The sequence below is a fragment of the Phocoena phocoena genome, chromosome 3 (genome assembly GCF_963924675.1).
Source record: "Phocoena phocoena chromosome 3, mPhoPho1.1, whole genome shotgun sequence".
NCBI classification, from domain to species: Eukaryota; Metazoa; Chordata; class Mammalia; order Artiodactyla; family Phocoenidae; genus Phocoena; species Phocoena phocoena.
Genome location: NC_089221.1, coordinates 6,431,895 through 6,453,717, shown reverse-complemented (window position 1 = coordinate 6,453,717; position 21,823 = coordinate 6,431,895). Strand labels below are relative to the sequence as shown.

Genomic DNA, 21,823 nt, shown 5'->3' with positions numbered 1-21,823 from the left:
ATTTCTTCCTTCCTCCCTTCCTTTTCTTCTTTTTGAAACTTTTGCACTGGAAACAACTGGTAGTCTCTCTTTCTAAAATTCCTCATAATTTAATGTTATAATTATTAAAGCAGGTTGTGTTTGCAGTCTCATTAGTGTTCCTTTTTAAAATAAAATGATGTACCTGAAAAGAAGGAGGTCCTTATATAGATGAAGTTTAATACAATGAGAAACATTTCAGAAGGTTAAAAATATATCACAGTGGCTGAGTAACAAATTTTTATTATTAGAACTCATCCTAAAATCTTGCCTGAAAGCTATGGTGAAGTTTATCATATAAAAATGCACTTTTGTGTAGTTGTCTAAAGGAACACTTTGCCTTTCCTACTTTGGCATTTTAGTTGGGCAGGGACTATCTTTTTGAATGGCAGCAACAAGTTGCAGCAATAATTACTTAAAACATTTAATGTCACAGAGACTGATGTGTCTACTTTAATTATTTAATTGTCCTTGGATTTCCCACAGACTTTTATTTCACCCAGTCATATTTTACCAAATCAACCTGTTTCTTTGGTATGCCTTGGCCGAGCCATATTCCTCTGTCATTCATCCACTGTGTGCTCCTCATAGCACCGCCCACATTGTGTCATCTTTGCCGACACGCTTGTCTCTGGTCAGGTGGAGACCCGGTGGGGGACAGTGGTCTCCTCACGCCCATCTGTGTTTTTGTGTTTTTGGTTTTGGTCACGCTGTGCAGTTTGCAGGACCTTAGTTCACTGACCAGGGATCAAGCCTGTGCCCACGGCAGTGAAAGTGACGAGTCCTTACTGCTGGACCTCCAGGGAACTCCCATAACCCATCTTTGTATTCCCAGAGGCAGCATGGTGTTTGGCAAACAGTCAGAACGTAATAGATGCTCACTCAATACGCTCCCTGTCCTAATGATGGACCCAAAGAGAAATTCCTATGGGCTGGGAACAAAGAAGGAGATCACTGCTAGTGGGACTGAGGCTGTGGGACTAGCCTAGGAGTGTCCTGAAACTGGACATTACCTAGGGCTGGGCTTTTAATGCCCACAGGGAAAAGATGTTGCCTTGGGTCTGCCAAAGGTGGGCAGCTGGGACCAAGACCCCTGAATAAAACCAGAAGCCTCAGAAGGCTATTCTCTCCATGTGGAGAAGTCTAGAAGAACTCCATACACTAGATCAAGGAAGTACCAGTAAACTTCCAATGGTAATTCAAACTCTAAATATGGGTGTTGGTTTTGAAATCACATTATCTGCTTCATAATGAGAATTCCAAGGTGAGTGGTTATCAATCAGACCAAAAACCAGAGAAAGTCCTTGGGGCTCCAGCTGCAGCAAGAACAACACTGCTTATGAAAAATACTTCACATCACAGGGTGCAGGGCACGTCCCAGTTGGGAAGGGGGCAGTCCCTACTGAATGATCTTATAATAAACAAAAATTATGAACTACATAAGAAGACCTTACGAGGAAGAATAAACAGAAATAACAGATAGTAGAATTAGTATCACAAGATCTGCAATTATTATATCAATCTGAAATAGCCTGTAAAATAAGATTAAATTAATAAAAGATGGATTAGAGTTCATAATGAATAATCAGTTAAGAGAAAGCAACAGGCATATTTTAAAAATGAGCTCCATAGACTCTCTAGAGACAAACATGTAGATATTGAGATTAAACACTCAATAGTTATGCTGAAGAGGGTAAGAGAGCTTTAAGGAAACAACCTGTAAAACAGCACAGAAATATAAAGAGATAAAAAGTATGATGTTGAGGCACAGAAGGTACAATAAAAAGGTTCAACATACTTGGAATGAAAGTTTGAGAAAAATAGAACAGAAAGACAGGGAAAGAGGCAAAATACAAGGAAATATGGGATGACAGCTTTGTGGACCTGGAACACAGTATGAACTCTGTGGCTGAGTTAATGCACTGAGTCGCAACCAGGAAAAATGAAAGTAAACCTATTCCTTAACACAAGGAGTCAGTTGACCAAGACAGACAAAGAAGAAATCCTACAAAAACAATTAGAGAAAAGACATCTACCAAGGAAGAACAATTAGAGTAGATTTCTCCTCAGTACATTAAAATCCAGGAAAATATGGACTCATGTCTTCAAAATGTTAGAAAAATTATTGACTAAATTATTAGTCAGTGAGGAAAAAAGGCTATTTTTTAATATAAAAGCTGATTGAGTATATTATGCACAGGCTTTCATGGAAGGGATTACAAAAGGAATAATCCTATGGAAATATGGACACTGCATCTGGAGGAAGGAATGGCATTCAGAAGAACGGTGAACAAAGAGATTGTTAAACAAGAATAGTGATAACAATGAACAATAAAAATAGTTTAAATTTTAAAAATCTAAACAGCACTAGCATGGATGATGGAAAAGGATGATCAGATTTAGAGATTTAGAGCATGGTCCTTGTATTCTTCACAAGAAGATGGAGACAATAATGGACCCTGTTAATCATTTGCATGTCACATATTTTACGTTAATTGCTAAAAGAAAAGACTTGGATAAAGCAACTGCCAAGTCATTAGAGGGAATAAAGGAGAATAAACTCCATTCGTCCAAGAGAAGGCAGGAGAGGAGGAAAAATAAGCAGAAGCAAAGAACATACATGATGGATAAAAGAAGCAAAATAAGACTAGCAGTAATTATAATACACATAAATGTATTACATTTGTCAGGTAAAAGAAAGAGACTCTTGGATCAGAGAACATAACATACACTTAGATGTTGTTTACAAGAGACCCACCTATATAGCAAGGAAAAGCTGAATAAGAAGATGGGAAAAGGGACACTGGGAAAATACTAACCATGAGAAAGCTGATTATGTTGACATTAGAGAAAATAGACTTCAAGGAAAAAACACTCCTGTGGGTAGAAAGCTTTTTTATCAGCTGGTGTGTGACCTACTTTCCTTCCCCAAGACAATCTCTGTGTTTGTGCTTTCATCTCTGCCTGGAACAACGTTGGTGGGCTGATATCATATTATCTCTGCTATACAAAGCACAAGAAAACCACATTGAGAGAAAAAAATTCTCCTGACATTTTCTAACATTTTCATTTGCTGAATCTGGCATACTCCTTCTAAAATACATTTCATCAAGGAGGTTTTTTTTTTTTTTTTGGTGTGTGTGTTATTTATAGTTATATCTCTTGTATTTCTTCCAGAGATGTAAGTCTACTTCAGGTAGTTTAGAAAGTTAAATTTGGCAGTACGTATGCACTTGTTATTATTATTACTATGATGATGACGGCTATTATTATTTTTTTATTGCTGAGTGTCATGAAAATACAATCTCTTATTCTACATCTTAGTTTCTACTTAGATAAAATGGATTCTTTGGATTATCAAATAAAATAATATACATTGAATGCACTTTAAAGGGCTCTCACATATGTAAAAACATTTTGCAAAGTATTATTATTAAGGATGCTTTCTTACTAGAATATTTTTGAGTTTAAATCTGCTTATAAATTAACATTTTTCCTCCACTTTACTGAATGACTCTTAAGATGGAGTTATACCTTGCCCAGAATCCAGTTTTATGGAAACTGGGTCAACAGCTGCATATATTGGAAAACTAGACTATGAATTAGGTTCTATGTGAGGTTATCTTGACTGACTTATGTGACTGACCAACTGATGCTTAGCAGTCACCAGAGACAACCTCAGGGCCATGATGGCCCATGACCAACAATATGGTCATCCCTGCTTAGTTCTGAGCACCTGTCTGCCAGTGACTCTCCGCACACAGCCTAGCACCCTCTGGAACCTGCCTCCAAGGGTTCTAAGGCTTGTTTCCGATGGCTCCAAAACCTACTTGCTCTACACTACAGGGCAAATTATGTAGCCTCTGTGGGCTTCTGTTTGTTTCATTAATTGAGAATAAGCATTCCTTCCAAGGACTCTTGTGTGGTTAAATGAGCCAACCTATATAACATGCTTAGCAGAGTAATTTTAATATAATATAACATTTATTATTTCTAAACTGCAATGAGGTCAGATACAGAACTGTTCATGGGATCTTGCCCATCATAAGCAGTTTACACTGGTTCTGAAGGTACTCATCCAAGGACAGGAAACCTTTGCAGATCTTATAGTGGTCACATCCCCGATCCTGATCCAAAGCCTCCATCTCCAACCTCAAGAGATCTGCTTACAACTCCTGCATTATTTTTCACGGAGGGAAACTTTTAAGTATGTAGAAATGGGAACTCATTGAAGTGAATGGCATCTCGAGTCCTGGATTCCTCATCCACAAAATGCGGGGCTGACCAAGGTTACCTCTTGGGGCCCTTTCAGCTCTCAAGTTTACAATTGTGAAATGCTAACCAGTGTCTGTTGTAGAAAGCTAAGCACCTCATAAGGGGACTGAGGCACAGGCGCTGAAGGAGGTCTGACAAGTGAGAACACGGGATGATGGTCCAGGATGCAGGCAAGCCAGGAGCTTGCCAGAACTGGGAGCAGGGATGCGGTGACTGCGAGCTGAATTCAGAGCCGTGAGCTTGGGGGAAGTCAAGTCTGGGAGAGGGTAGGTGTGGGATGTTCTCTGAGCAGTGGTGCCAGGACGTTGCCTTTAAGGTAACCGACATTAAATATTTATCTTGTGTTTCAGGTGCCTGAAATACTCAATGAAAAAAACAGGGCTGAGGTGAACTCACTGATGATTTTTTTCACCTGAAAGAATACAAATCAGAATAGAAAATAGGAAACCCAAACAGCTGGCACTAGGGAAGCCAGTGGTGGAAAAGGAGGGCTCTTCAGAATTAGTTTATGAAGGTTAGGAGATTATTTCCAAAGGAGAAGTCAGCCCGAAGCACGTCAGAGTCAAGGAATCACGGTGCGTGAGAAGGAATTTCAGTGCAGTGAGATGAGGGCCATGGACCACCATTCAGTCCTTCGTACATTCATTTACACACAGAGCCCATCCCCACTCCAGGGCATCTGGAGAAAGAAGGATGAACACGGGCTCTCAGGGCACATAACTCTGCCTGAGGATGAATGGGGGAGGGTTGGTGAGACAAGGCAGGTGCTACATGGAGCCCGATGAGTGGAGAAAGGAAAAAGAACCTCATGGAAATCAGAGAAGTCCAGTAGTGCCTACTTAGCATATGCTCATTACAAACTCGTTTATGAAGTTGGCATTCTGCTGGATTCCCTGGGAGATAGAAAGCAAGTGTAGGAAACAACCCTGGCCTTAAGGAACCTACTATATACAAGGAGAAACAGCAGTCACACTCACCAAAAAGTAAAAACAATGGGGGTCAGAGAGATGTTATATGATCGAGTGTTAAATTACATGGTGCAGATCCTGAGTCCCATGGTACTCAAAGAAGGACACATCACAAGGGCTGGTGATGCTCCTGAGAAAGTTTCTAGGAAGGCGAGCAGGTGCAGAGCCCACCCCCATGGGCAAGAACTAAGAAGTGGGCAATGGGGGGGAGGGGAGGGCCAGCACTGCTGGGAGAGCCTCGGGGAAGGTGTGGGCTAGGGTGACCGGAGGGAGAGGAGAGGCCGGGCTTCCCACAGCAATCATGATTATAACAAACAGATTCCCTGGCAGTTTTCTCTGAATGTGTCACTGAACACATATCTTTTTAATCAATGGGAAAAACATTGCATTTCCTTATCACTCTTATTTTATGCCCACTTTGATGTTTCTCTACCTTTTTATCACACCCAGCTGAACAATGACCCATCGATTGTATCTACTGTGTTGCACTTTTTGTGCAACAGAGGATAATAAAGGTAAAGGTCTTGGAGGAAAAATATCTGTCAGGTCTACCTTTTCTCAACCTCCTTCATAGATGTATTTTAATTTCTTTCTTCATACGGAGAATTTAATACCGATATTAGCATTGATACTGCCTTTGGCATTTAAGTTTTCAGAAGGTGAACATCAGTTAATAGAAGATGAGTCTGGGATATTCAGCATTCTTGCATAAACTCAGTATTTAATCCATAAATAAGTGCAAATCAAAATAAAACCTCATACTTCTCTATGACCACTGTGGAATATTTGTGATATACATAGGTTTCTTTTCTTCTTCAATTTAAATTTGCTGTTTGTAGAGTGACACAAGTATTAGATTAAATGTCACATGTAAGAACTGTAAATTTTTTTTTTGAAGAGACAGAAGCAAGCATTTATCATTTTGATCTTTGTTCAAAACACTATGAGAACTCATATTAAGTTTTAAAAAGTTAATGCTGTTGTTTGTTGCCTAAAAATGGGTTTGTCTTAAGTGCTCTAAGAATAGGCACTCTAAAATATGCAGTGATGGAAAATAATGGTAGATGCTGTTTGTTGAAAATCTGTTGGTATCCTGCTAGGTCCTTACCATTTAATATCTCCAATCATCCCGAGAAGCTGTGAGGATAGTTGATGTCCAATTTCCATGTGAGGAAACTGTGGCTTGGAAAAGACTTAACCAAAGTCTCAAAGGTGATATATGTAGTTTTTGACCGAATTTGGAGAGTAGAATAGAAAGCACACTTAAAGCCTTCTGCATGACTATGTTTGATGTTGAAAGATAAAAAAAAAAAAAAATCCTTTCAGAATGTTTTAAAGAGTGAAAAGAACCTATTACTGGAATGAGAAGAATTCCTCTTTGAATTTTACCAGGATTACATCTGGACCAAGCATCACAGCGGGCCTCTGGGGGCAGACTCATTCACAGATCCTATTGATTCAAGTTTAGAAAGACCAGATGTCTTCAAGTTTCATCTTCCTGACCACTTTGGCAAAGTACAGGCTTCCTGTGAGGAGGAGGTTAAACACTAGTTCATTTGCAGTCTTGAACTTTTCTCTTTGAGACAACACAGAGTTAAGAACTTCCTAGCATCTGGTGTGTGGGTGTCAGAGTCTTGAGAACCCCTCGGGGAGTGGGAGGAAACAGGAGCCAGGAACGTTGGACCTTGAACACCCTGAGGCACCACTGGCAGGTACAGGAGGGACCAAAAGCCACGAAAGGTTCAACAGTGAGGTCAGATTATACCAAGGCTGAGAGGGGAGACATTATATAAGAGCAAAGCATTCCCACCAAGGCAGCAAAGTTGCTCAGGAGATTCTTTCTCCCTCCTCTGGCTCTGTTTCTTTCCTATAGCAACTTAGATAGTGGAAAGAAATGTCAGTTTGAAACCCTAAATATACACTATATTCCCGCCACCCCCAAGACTGGATTCCTTGGAACAGAAAAAGAGAAGGATGGCTACTTAGACACAGTGGTAGAATATGCTTTAATTAGAACAGGGTTTGGATTTCCAATGGAACCACAAATGACCGTTCCTCTTCTGAAAACCTGAGAAATGGCTGCAGAAGTCTTTTGGGAGACAGGAAGAGAAAGGGTGGAGTCTGTGTGCTTTTCCACCCAAGGAAAATCTGAACATAGAAAGTCAGGCTCCCTTGTATGTTAAGAATTCCTTGTATCTTAGAACTTGACAAGGATTCCCGTGGTCAACAGTTACTCAATCTTCACTACAACCTACAAGGTCTTCAGGGGATTTTTAAGAGACTCAAGATACCATGTATGCATTCGAGGAAATCAGAAACAACAGTTTCACTTTTGGAAGAGTTTCCAATCCAATTGGAAACATCTAAACTATGATATAGCAAACAAAACCCACAAAAGTTTGCAAAGGTACAAGGCAGAGGAGGCAGTGTCTACTGTCCAGAGGTAGGGACAGGCTTTGGAATCTTAACCCTTTTTGGCCAAGTGATTTCACATATCCAACTAGAATGCACCCAATGCTTGGAGTCTGGTTCATAGTGGCCTCTCCTTTTTCAACTCACCTCGGATGAACAAAATGAAACCTTGACTGTCTTTTGGCACTCATTGTTGGCTTTTTTTTTTTTTTTTTTTTTTTTTTGCTGTACGCGGGCCTCTCACTGTTGTGGCCTCTCCCATTGTGGAGCACAGGCTCAGGACGTGCAGGCTCAGTGGCCATGGCTCACGGGCCCAGCTGCTCCGCGGCATGTGGGATCCTCCCGGACCGGGGCATGAACCCGTGTCCCCTGCATTGGCAGGCGGACTCTCAACCACTGCACCACCAGGGAAGCCCTCATTGTTGGCTTTCTTAGGGTGCTCTCATGGAGCTAGGGCCACCCAGCAACACTTGCTTTAGACTCAAGAATACAGTGAGATTTAATTCTTATATCCTGAGCTAGCATTTAAACCATAAGTGCTGACAATGACTAGTTTTAAATTAAAACACTAAGAGATATTTTTACATTTGCTATTTTCATATTTTCCAAAACTTTATACCTTAAAAGTTGACATTAAAGACACGTTTGGTTTACATTTTAATTCTCCCGGCCATTAAAAGCCTCCTATTACACTAGTATTTGCTGCTATAAATACTCTGAAAACTTAGAGGAGATAAAAAAATGTTGACAGAAACAAATAAACATAAATACAATTTTATAGCATGATATCCAACATTTCAAGTAACCTTCAGATTAGTGTCTTGGCTGTGCATGGGCTGCCTCAGTTTATACTCTGGGCTGTTGACATGAAGAGTCCATATTTCTCTACTTGGATGTATATCTCCTGAAACAGTAAATCAACAAGCTCCCTGTCTTGAGGAAGAAATCAGTTTTCATTCAATGAGCACACTTTTCAAAGAAGTTCCATATTTGAAGTACCTACCAAAAGCTGTCCAGCAAAGCAGACGAAAAGGATAAAGGCAAGCGAGAGAAATGCAGCTCCAAAGGAAATCCCGAGAATGGACGTTCTACCAGGAAACAAAAAGGAACAGGTTAGTGTGGGGATAGCTTCGATTTTTCTGGAAAGCCATCATGAATACTTTTGGATTAATTAGGGTTTCATTAAACGAGGACTTCAAACCTCCCTAATTTCTTGAGAAATGAAAATGGAGCTAAAAACCGACAAAGATACGTCCATAGAAAAACATCTATGGTTGTGTCTGATCAACTTGCTATGACCCATTAAAACTGCCCTACAATCATCAGTTCTTCATTAAGGAAAAACCATCTTTTTATGACTTGCCTCTGCAACCAGCACTCTCATGCCCACACCTGATCACGTCCATCTCGGTGCCCTTTTCCCTTCTGTTGATGGCAGCTGCTACCTCCAGGAGAGCCTCATCTGGTTTGCTTGGAAACACTGAGTCCTCACCCTCCCCAGGACAATCCAACCAGATACAATTTCCTTCAAGACTGATGCAGCTAAATGTTTACTGAGGTTGCCCAAAGATTTCACAGGCCGTGGCCTTTACAATCTTGCATGAGCCAATGAACACACAAGCTTCCTGTGATCATGTGAAAAATGTGCCCACTAAGTTACAGGTTCTGCCACCGACAGGTTACAGGTAGATAAATGTGGCCATAAGAATTGTATGCATTTCTAAGAGGTCCTTTAAGTAATTAAAAAATTCAAGGCCTCTTAAAACATCATGTAATCCAAAGGAAGCAGTGTTTGGGGTATTAAAAAAGATGAGCCATAATGAATAATTGGATGAAATTCAGATGCAGCACCCAAAGAGAGGTCAGTGATACCTGAAGCCATAATGGAAGCTCTTGCTAATGAGGTCGGCTAGAGATACCGAAGAGACAGAAGAACTGGCACTGAGAAGAGTACGGGCACCCTGAAAGTAAATCCACTGAAAGGAAGGCTCAGATGCAAACCAGCAACAAGCTGAAATGCCCAGTGAGTGCACAGCTGTGAGCCCCTTGGGGAGGGAAAAGAGGCAAGTAATCAGTGAACTGAGTAATCCCCTCAAGCCATCAGGATGGAAAGGGTCCACTCAGCTCATACTCAGACACCTACTCTATCTTGAGAGATGATTACACATCAAGCAAGATCTACAAAATCTGGACTTCAAACCACTATGCACTTGAACCTGACCTAATGATATACTTATGAGGTACTGAGTTAGCTCCTAGACGTGGTGCACAATGCTTTCAAATACCTGGCCTGATAATGACATTTGTTCACATCTTATGAGTAACAATAAGTGTCTGCTAGGAAGGTGTATATATACCAAATACACCTGTTTGTTGACTAGTCTCATGGCCAGGCCCATACTGGGCTGGAATGGTGCAAAGACGAGTACAATGTCATCCCTGTTTTGAGTGGTTCACAGCCTAGGAAAGGGAAGCACCGTATGCCTCCTTATTTCCCTATCCCAAACACCCCTTTTTTTCAGACATCACTCCTTAGAAGCCAAACTCTCAGCATCTCCCCATCACAGACTCTCAGAGCTTCCTATTAGCCAGGCAGTGTGGAGGGAGGGAGTGTACAGAGGGCTCTCTTTACTCCTGTGACCCAGGAGAGACACAGGAACTCATCTGCTAAACTTCCATTTGCCGTCTTTCTCATGCATCTTTATAAGAGAGCTCTGATGGGTTTTCTTTGACTCTGTGCTCTCTTGGTTCCTTGTTGGTGTCAAGGTGATGCCAGCTGCATAAGGTTGACTTCAGAAACATTATAGCTTTCTCTTAGGTCTGAAACTGTTTATTTTTTATTTTTTGGACACACCTTGAGGCTTGCAGGATCTTAGTTCGAACCTGTGCCCCCTGCAGTGAAAGTGCGGAGTCCTAACCCCTGGACCGCCAGGGAATTCAGGTCTGAAACTGCTTACAGTTCTCTTCTCTGAGAAGCTTACCTTCTCTTCTTGAAGGTTTGGTAAGTCTCAGCTGTAAAACCATCTGGTGATAGTGAGGGTGATGGTGATGGGGTGATGACATGATAATATGATGACAGGATATTGACTATGTATGTGTCAAGCACTGTTTTAAAGGCTTTATATGTATGTGTAATCCTGGACAGCAGTTATTGTTATTACCTCATTTTACCAAAGAGAAACAGACGCCCAGAGAAGTTGAGAAACTTGCCTAAAGTTACACCCCTACCAAGCGGTACGGTCAGGGTACACAGTTGATTAGTTTTCTAATCCACATAGTTGTATTCCTGACCCCCTCTCTGTTTTTAGGAGTAGACATGTCACATTTCTGTCATGTTTACTGGTTCAACTTTCCCGGAAAATTATCCATTTCATTAGATTTTTGAATATGAAATAATCTCCTTAATATTCTCTTATAATTTTAGAAGTAGCCATATTTGTAGTGATATCTTCTTGTCTTTAAGGTTATTTTTCTTATTCTCTCTATATCAAACTTTTGAAGATTTGCATGTTTGTTGAACTTCTCAAAGAATGAACTTTTGGTTTATAATTAAGGTCTATGCTTTCTGATCATTTTCTATGTTATTGGTTTCTGATTTAACATAAAAAAACCCTTCTTCCTTCTTTATTTAAACTTTCATTGTTCTTTTTTCTTGATTGTCATTTACTGCCAATATTTTGTATTTTCTAATAAATGCATTTAAGGACATAAATATTCCTGTAATTACTGCTTTAGCCAAATCCCACAGTTTTTGATTTATAGCTACTCATTGCCATTATTTTCTAAAAAGCCTATAATTTCAATTTCCATTTCCTTTTAATACAAGAGTAATTCCACAAGGAGCTTATTTTTGGTCTGTCCTTGTTATTTCTAATTTCTTTAGGTTTGATCAGAGACTGTGGTCTCTGTTATTTCTACTTTGACAATTTCTTTTTCTTCTGTGATGTGATAAATACGTTCTATTTCTATTATGTCTTATGAATGTCTAAAAATGATACATATTTATATTCTCTTTTTGCTGGAAACAAAGCATGTTCTTTCAATATATCTATTGTCAGAGCTTGATGAGTTAGTTAGATCCCCAGTGGGCTGACTTACTGTCTCAATTTGGTCTGTCAATTTTAGAATGTATTAATATTTCCAACTAAGATTGTGGGTTTGTAAATACATCTGAACATTTTAACAGTGTCTGTTTATTTCAGAGAGACGCTGGAGTGCATAAAAATTTATGATTCTTAACTTTTCTTGGTGATTGTACTGTAATATGTCTCTTTTTTCATGCTAAATGCTTTTCACTTGAACTCTATATTGTCAGAAATTTATATTATTGCAGCTTTCCTATTTCTGTAAGCTGGTTCCTGAAATAACTCTTTTCCATCCTTTATTTCCAACATTTCTCTATCTTTTAATTTTACCTAGATCTTTTAAAGGTGGCACAGAAGTGGCCTTTGGCTTGTAGCCTCAATCTTTGAATGTCTTTCCAAGAACAGGACACTTTCATCCATTCACAATTATGAAATTTGTTAGTATTTGACCAGTTCTTTCTATCTTATTTTCTTAAAATGTTTGGTAAAATTCACACAGAAATCACTTGAGTAAAAAATAAAAATTAATACAGTTAATAGATAAATACCCATTTAAATTTTGATTACATGCACATCAGTTTTGATAAGTTGTATATTGAATGAATTTTCCCATTTTATCTAAATTGTGGATATTTTTGGCCTTGAGTAGTTCATAACATTCCATATTTATCCTGTTAAAATCTGTAGGATCTGTAGTAAACCCCACTTTATTCCTTATATTATTAGTTTGGGTGGTTTGTGATTACTTTTCTTTTCTTCTTGATCAGTCTTGCTAGTGGTTAGGCATTTAAAATAAATTTTAAAGAACCAGCTTTTAGCCAAAAGTTGTTTGTTTTTTCTGTTGGCTGTTTTCTGTTTTACTGATTTCTTCTTCTTAGTATATATTCCCTTCTAGTCACTGGATTTGTTCATCTTTTTCTGGTTTCCTATGTTGGAAATGTAAACAACTGACTTTAACTTTCTTTTTTTTCACATATAAGTGTTTTAAAGCTCTCTAAATCCTCTCTAAATTAGTGTTATACTTTTTACTTTGATATACCAAACATTTTCTACCTTGTCTTGATTTTTTAATTTGACTCATAGGTTATTCAGAAGTATATAGTTTAACATTGAAATAGTTGGGATTATTTTTAGATATTCTATTGTTTTCAATTTCTAAGTTGGCGTTGGTATAGTTAGGTATGTCTGTAAGTTTTTCACCTTTTCATATTTATTTCAATCTTTTCAAATTTGTTGAGATGGTTTTATTTTATATCTTGGTCAATGTTCCATGTACAGTTTAAAATAACATGTATTTTACTGTTGGACTTAGTGTTCTATGAATGCCAATTCATAGGTTGACAATCTTGCTCAGCTTTTCAATATCCTTATATACAGTAAGATATAAAAGGGATACTAAATATCTAAATCTGATTATTGATTTGTCTAATTCTCTCTTTTTTTTTCAGGTTTTTTTCCTTTCAAGTATTTTATAGCTGTGCTTTGAGTATATGCCATTTAATGATTTTATGTTTTCTGACAAACTGAATTTTTCCTCAATTTTCAATTGTTGCTCTTTATCTCTGTTAACACTTCTTGCCTTCATGTCTACTTTGTCTGATATCAACATATGTACAGTAACTTTCTTATGCTTACTGTTTATATGATCTCTATTTTCCATCTTTTTAACTCTAACCTAACTTCCTTCTGTATTTAAAAAGCATCTCTTGTAGACAGTATGTGGCTTTGTCATGCTTTTATTTGGAGTGTTTAGTCCTTATACATTTAATAATAAACCTACCATATTACCATCTCTTGTCTATTGTCCTACTGCTTGGCTTGTATGGTGTGGTCCATTATATTTGTTGATATTTTTTATTTTAAATCTGCCATTTTACTATTTGTTCTCTATTTGTCTCGTGTCTTTTTGGTTCTGTTTCTCCCTTATTGCCGTTTTTCATTAATCTAATATTTTCATAGGATTTTTAATTTCTTCTATTGATTTTTTAGCTATACCTTTTTGTACTTTTTAGTGATTGCTCAAGAAATAAAATATACGTGATTAATTTATCAGAAGTTACTTAGCATTAATATTGCATCACTTTGAAAATACATAAGGTCCTGACAACAATACAATCCCGCTCTTCTCTGCATCTTAATTCTTAGTGTAGTTCTTATTTTTGCATTAAATGATCAGCAGTCTTTTAGAAAAAATAATACAATATAAGGGTTGAGTCTTTTATACTCTTACATATTAAGCATGTTCTGCTCTTCATTCCCTCCTGTAGATTCAAGTTTGCCTCTGGTATCATCTCAGTTCAGCTTGAAGAACTTCCATTAGCACTTCTTATACTATAGGTTTGCTGGTAATGAATTCCCCTAGCTTTCTTTCATTTGCAAAATGTCTTTCATCTCATTTCTAAGAAAAGGAATATTTTTACTGAATATTTAATTCAGGATTGACTATGCTTATATCAGTGGTTCTGATAAGGAGTCAGCCAATATTTCCATCACTGATGCCTTGTGTGAAATGTCTTTTTTCCTCTGGCTTCATTTACAGTTTTTTTTTTCTTTCTTTTTTTCTTTGGCTTCAACAGTTTGAGTATAACACACCACATGTAGTGTTATTTATATTTATTCCCCTTGCTGTTCACAGAGGTTCTTGCCTTTGGAGGCTAATGTATTTCAACAAATTTGGGAAAATTCATCACTAGTGTGCTGGTAATTTCCTGTTTGTTTTCAAACACTTTTCCATTCCATCTCCTACAAACTCCATTTTCCAGACTCTTTGCCAACTGGTTCTAACAAGGTTTGGCCAATGGGAAGCAGCAGGGAATGACTGGAAGGGGGAAGGAGGAAGGAGGAAGCATGGGTATCTCTCCTTACTCTCTATGTAGCAGTCATTCCCTGAACGGGCTGCAACTCCTGCTGTCTCTGAGGTTCCAGATCCCTGTTGGGGAAAAATCCTGCATGGTCATGGTTCTAGCCTCTGCAGGCAAGTCCAGGATCCTGCATTTCTGGTGATACCACGTCCCTCCTGTGTCCTTTCAAACCTAGGGTGGTAGCAGATTCCTCCCTTGCTCACCACTTGGTTGCTTTCCTGTTTCGTTTCTCAGCTTTCCCCTCATTCTGTAAGCACTTCACTTTATTAAATTCCCATGGTGAAATACCTGAGGCCATTTCTGTTCTCTTTACAGGACTCTAATCCATTAACTCAAGTTTTTTTCTAGGTATTATGATAGCATTAGTGGTTAGATGGAAACTTAGGAATAATTAAAATCAGTTACTTCAACTTTCTTCCTTTTCCCTTTGAAAAAGAGCCAACCATTCAGTTTTAATTAGAAGTATGGAGACAATATCTACATATTCCATAGGATATGCCATAGCTGAATTTCCTTACGAATGGATAAGTGATAATGGATTATACTGGCCTTTATTTACACAAATCTCAACAGATTTAATGACAATTATCATGGTTTAATCTATATTCAAATCATATGACTTATTTTGTGAATCAGAATTTAAATAAAAGATTCATGTACTATAGTGAGTTTCATAGGCTCTTGTTTTCTAAAGTGCATTTCAGTGTTTGTTGTTAGGAATAATTATTCCACCATGAAGATGCTTGATAGAAATCCTGGACATTCTGGAATTGGGTCAAACAGCTATATTAGAGCCCAAGAAAACAATAAGGGTGTTAAAATTTGACTCCCACATTTTATAATAATCCACTGGGTACAGTGAACAGTATCTGGTGATATATTTTCCTTAATGTATCTGATGACCCCTACTTTGCTTCTTCTCAAACGTCAGAATCCATTAAAGGGGGACGAGAGGTAGATAAGGGAAAACAGTGGTCCTGATATGATGAACTATCTGTGTTTTGGTGGAATGGATGACAAATGCTCATTAAAGCAGGAATGAGTATTCTTAAAAGTACGTTATGACACAAACTATCAAACGTGACTCAATAAGAAATAGAAAATCTGAATAGGCCTATAAAAGTAAAGAAACTGAATTAGTAATTAAAACATAAAACAAAAATAAAAACTACTCACAAAGAAAAGCTCATGCACAGATGGCTTCACTGGTGAGTTCAACAAAACACTTAAGGAAGGATTAATACCACTTTTTCACAAACTCTTTCAGAAAATAAAGGGGACAGAACAGTTACTAAGTGGTTCTATGAGGCCAGCGTCATTTGATACTAATACCAGACAAGGACAGCACCAGAAAACGAAACTAGAGACCAATATCTCTTATGAACATAGATACAAAAATCCTTGTCAAAATGTTAGCAAACTGAATCTAGTCACATATAAAAAGGACTATATACCGTGACCAAGTGGGATTTGTCTGAGAAAGGCAAGGTTGGTTTCATATCTGAAAATCGATTAATGTGATACACTATATTAACAGAATAAAGGAAAGACAACCTACATGATCGTCTCAATAGCTCAGCATAACAAAGTCCAACACCCTTCTATTATAAAAACACTCAACAGACTATAATCAAAGGGATTTCCTTTATCCTGAGAAAAGGCATCTTTGAAAAACACACAGGTAACATCATCCTCAACAATGAAAGACTGGATGCTTTCCTCCCAAGATCCTACGTGTGCCACGGCTACTTCTATGGAATGTTATACTGGAGGTTCTAGCCAGGGAAATTAGGCAGGAAAATGAAATAAAAGGCATTAGATTGGAGAGGAAGAAGTACAACTATCTCTCTGTGTAGTTGATATGATCTTGTATGCAGAACATGATGTCACAACCTGAGACCCAGACCTAGAGTGGCTCACATTCGGGGTGACCTGCTCCACCGGGGTGGGCTGTCCAGTGCTCCAGTCCAGACATTGACATTCTTGTCTGGTTGAATGTAACTTTCATCCCAGAGAACAAGAACTACCCTAAGGCAAATTCATGGTTGGTCAAAAGCTCTTAAATATAACCATTTATCCTGCCTGTTCTATCAAAAGCGTGTTCAGGCTCATTAAGCATGGATACAGTGAACAGTATCTGGTTGTCTGTGAAATGCAATCAATTTTAATTAACATTCTGGTTGCAAAGCTTTTTTTTAAACAAACAGGCATAATTGATTTATATACTCACTGCAAAACAAACTTGACTCTCCCCTGTCAGGAGGCAAGAAAAATTACACTTCTTAGTGATAATTTTTGACTTGGACACTTTAATACAGTGTATTGTTACAATATATGGAAAAGGCTGATTTGAGACAAGGTCTTTGCTCCTTCTGGTTTTTTGCCAGTTAGTTTATCGCTTACAGGTGGTCCTGACGGAGATGCGGATGCACTTTTGATGACAGGAAAAATGCAGCAGAGAGATACATCCTTCCCCCAAAATCTAAGAGTTATATTAATTATAAACCACTTCTATGGGTACATAACGGTGTCTTTCTCTGGAATTCTGTTTAATGTGATGACTTTCTTATCCCTTCTCCCTCTGTGCCCTCAGCTTTGTCCCCCTGAGAACGATGTGGATTCTCTCATCAAAGCTCTGTTCACGTCTGTTACATGGTATTTAGCAAGGATAATAAGAACCAAAGGAAAAAAAAACTTTATACATTAGCATGAAATAATAAAAATCCCCCCCTCTTTAAGTGATAGGTGATAGAATCTCAAAATGAAAGGTTCTTTGTTAAAAGAAAGAATGAAAAGGAGAGAAGGCATTTAAATATTCATCACCAATACAGATTATTGCAGCCTTTCTCCGATAATAGGACTTAGCAGCTTTGAGATGTTCTGCCCACTTGAAAGTCCTGTGAGGCTGGAAAGGGAAAAGGAGTTACATTTGGCAGAGATAAGAGCTTCCACTTCATGCCAACAATAAGGGCTGAAGACCTGAATTTTCCGAAGGTCTGCAGTGTTCTCTTTCTACACTCACTCCTTAGGTGGGCTCATCACCTCCCAGGGATATAAATACTACCTACGCACTGATTCTTCCAAACTATGATTCCAGCTCTGACTCCTTCCATGAACCGCTGGCTCACATACACCCTCCCCTCCCCACTGTGAAGCCCCACCACCTGGACACTTAATATGCACGCACATGCCTTTGATGCTCAGAGCTGAGCCTTTCATTCCATGCTCCTCTCTGACTTGTTCCTTCCCCTGGTGTCTCCCTCTCTGTAAATGGCTGCCTAATTTTTCCATTTGCTCAGGCCGAAAACAAAAAACAAAAAAAAATCCACAGAACTTAGCTTTCTCTTATTCTTCATCTCCAATCTAATAGCAAGACTTTCCTCATCACTCTTCATAACACATCTCAGAATTTGATCACTTTTTACACCTCCACTGATACTCAAGTGCAAACCATCATCTTCCTTGGTCTTCCTATTCCCACCCTCTCCCTCTTCCGGAACAGCAAGAACAATACCCCAAGCACAGCCACAGCATGTCCTCAGCTGAGAACCTTCCAGGGCTTCTCATCACACTCAGCATTCAATCCGAAGTTCTCCAGTAGCCTGTGAAGGTCACCATGACCTGCCCGTCTCACTGCTCCTGTGATCCCATCTCCATACTCTCTCAGGGCTTACTCTGCTCCTGCCATCCTGCCTCCTTGCTGGTCCTTGAACACACCTGTGACTTCCATCATCTAGAATGTTCTTCTGCCAGATATCCACGTAATTCTCATTTCAATTCATTCAGACTTCTCTTCAATATCACTCAATCAGTGATGCCTTCCCTGACAGCCCTCATCTGAATTACCACCTTCCCTCACTCTATAGTCGCCTACTCTTTTAATTTTTCTTAAAGCTTATTACAACTGAATTAATATGTATTTGTTTATTACATTAGTGTTGTGCCTCCTAATAGAATGTAAGCTGTATGAGAGAAAGGACTTTTGGGGGGTTACTTACTGCTGCTTTCCCAGCATCTCGAACTATGCCTGGTATATGATAGCTTGATAAACAGGTGTAGGGTGATTCCACAAATGATGGACAGAATGTATGTATGAATTTCTCTTATGGATTTCTATTTTTATTACAAATGCTCAGAATATTGCCCAGATACAAAGTAAAAGTATAATGGCCTGTTTCATTGAGTAAAAACGCATTCAGCTCCCTTTTTATTGTTATTGTCCTTCAAATCTTACTGTATCAGTGACATATAGGTAACCACAACTAAAATCACCTTTCATTCCTGGAGAGATTACTGGTTTTCATGAAATCCATTTTTTCCTGATAATAGAATTTTCAGATGGGCACCCTGTTACACAGACTAAAGGCTACACATTCCGGCCTCCCTTGCAGCTAGGTTTGCACATGTGACTAAGATCTCAGTCTTAGTCCAAAGTGTCATGAGGTAGTTTCTTGGAGGCATCCACAGAGACTCAGTTATAAATGCTTTTGCCTTCTGCTTCTGGGCCTGTTCCTCCATCTTTTTGCTCAGAATGTGGATGCTGCCATCTTAGAAATGAAGATGAGGACCAAACTCTAGGGAAAGCAGAGCTGTGTGCTGGAGGGACCCAGGACTCCCAAGGAATCTGAGGGACCTTGGGCCTTTGATTATGGAGAAGGAATAAAACTTCTAACTTATATTCAAGCTACTAACTGTGAGGCATTTCCTTACTTTCAGGTGACCTGAATCCAGAGTTGAATATTGTTCATCTCAGTAAAAGGTACCTGGTTCATTTATCTTGGACAGTGAGAATTATCTTCCTTCATTTTTTGCTTCCCTTCCCTTCCCTTCTCTTCCTTCTTTATTTTTTGTTTTGCCCAAAGATTCACATCCACTGCATCAAGGTACACAGGGAGCAAATTACCTTCATGGTATCCAATATGGGGGCCAACCAATTTGGTTGCCCACCAAAGAAAACTGCCTTCACAAAAGTTGTTCTTCATCATTTCTGTTTAGAAAACAAGCCTTCTTTCAATGGACATGAACGATTCTACCATTAAACTTTCTCCTATTTTTTTCCCCTTTTTGAAGATAACAAAATAAAAGCAACTCTTTTGAAATGATTATTAAATCATTAATGAGCATTGATTATTAACATGAGTAAGAGAATGCGTATTAAAGAATCTCAGTGGAAATAATAGAGACATTTTATATCATAATTTGCTATTAATTTTCCTTAAGGAAAATGTCATTATTCTTAATTTTGCTTGGGTAATGAAACATATGATATCTCACTGAACCTTATTAGAAAAAAAATTCTTATTTTAATAATTGCCATGAATGGTTTAACATAATCTATTTAGTTTGGCAGACAATATGAATGAAACTACTAAAAAATGTAAAAATTCATGCTCGCTCATTTCTGGTCTTTGAAGGTAGCTCACATTTCTGATAAAGTTATAGTACAAAGCTGACAGAAGTGAGAGAACAACTCCAAAAAGAGGGGCCAACTAATAATTTAATTACATCTGCTCAAATCTTGAGACTAGAGCCAGATTTGAAAATTATGGGCCCAAAAGGGATGATGTAAGGCCCCCTTTCAGGGAAACACTTCCCCTTTCTGGTCCTTTCAAGGTCATAAGTTCCTCCTTAGTTATTCATTCACTCACTATTTATTCATTTACTCACTCATTTCTCTCCTTCCCTGCCCCCCCAAAACATGAAGCAGTTTACCAAAAGAACAAACAAAATAAAACTGTAATTCAGCATATTTAAAAACAAGCTAGGGCATATTAGAAAAAGTGAGACGGGCCATTATCTCAATAAACATGCTTCATAAAATATAACAGAATTATTATTTTTAAATGGATGCACTCAGAGCAAGGAAGAGAACACACTAGACACACAGAGGGTATTCAAAGTAGAATGCCAAGAGGCACTGACACTAAATGGTCCGGGAGGGACCAGGGGCTGATACATGCCATGGAGTGAATGTGAGATTTAATGGCAGTACAAGGTTGGTGATGCTTACAGGACTATCTCAATGGAAAACTAGAACTGAGCTCTTGAATAAAGTCAGAAGGCATAAAGGCCTGTCCTATCAGGAAACATAAAAACTATGCCCAACAGCCTGGTAATTTTCAGGGATGCCAAGTACCTATGTAGGGTCATAAGTGGAAAAGGAATAATCTTTGACAACTGAGATCCCCAATCCTGATCCACGTTAAGGGGCTAATCAAACTCACATGACCTAAGTATTTTTAAAAAATACTGTGGCTTGAACTGGTGAACCCCAGAGGTCCTGGCAGAGATACAGTGAAAACTATATCATAGTGATACCTTCAGAACTCAGAACACATGAGATCACCATGGACCTAAACCCTTGCTTTGATGAACTCACAGTTGAAATTACAGATAACAGAAGGAGACACATGACCACAAAAGAGACAATAGTGAGAGTAAATAACAGAATTCATGCACTTATGACCCATAAATAACAGAAGGAAACAAGTGATATTTTCATACATGTTTAAAATCTGAAAATAAAGGGACAAAAATAAAAAGCATAGGCAAAATAGAGAATTATAAGAAAAACTCAGATAAAAAGTAGACTTCTTAGATATGAAAAAGTGATCTTTGAAATTATAAACTCATTGTGGATGAGGAATTCACCAGAATGCAGCACAAAGAGTTAAAGAGGTAGAAAGAGGAAAAATGACAGGACCTGGAGCACAGAATGAACAGCACAATGTAAAATTAATAAGAGTTCTAGGAGGAAAGGACAGAGAAAAAGAGAGAAGCAATATGTGAGGTGAAACAGGCAGTCAATTGCTAAGAACTAAGCAAAGACAAGAATCCTCAGGCTGAACAAAAATCACAGCTAGTCATGTAGGGAAATGAGAACAAGTGTATATCTAGAAACAATACGGTAAAAATCCTGGTCACCTCCCCCCCCCAAAAAAAAGCTGAAAAGCATACAAATAGGAAAGACCGATTCCTTACAAAGGAATGTAATGGGATTGACAGAAGACATTTCCTTAGCAACAACAGAAGCTGAAATTCAATGTAATGATATCATCAAAATAGTAAGGGAAAATAAGAATTTTACACCCAAACTATTATTCAAGGGTAAATTGAAATAAAGCAGCTAAAGATATTTTAATACAAACAAAAAAAGGAGCTATTGCAACTCACAGATACTAACTAAAGGGACTAATAAATGATA

General features: G+C 38.3%; 1 protein-coding gene across 2 annotated transcripts in view; it reads right to left on the bottom strand.

The window, feature by feature from the left end:
* Positions 1 to 21,823, bottom strand: part of ADCY2 (adenylate cyclase 2) — a 449,171-nt gene that overhangs the window by 77,253 nt on the left and 350,095 nt on the right. For both annotated transcript variants that reach the window (XM_065875257.1, XM_065875258.1), the window contains exon 15: positions 8,677 to 8,761. In XM_065875257.1, the coding sequence (XP_065731329.1) occupies positions 8,677 to 8,761 (85 nt within the window). The remainder of the gene's footprint in view (positions 1 to 8,676; positions 8,762 to 21,823) is intronic.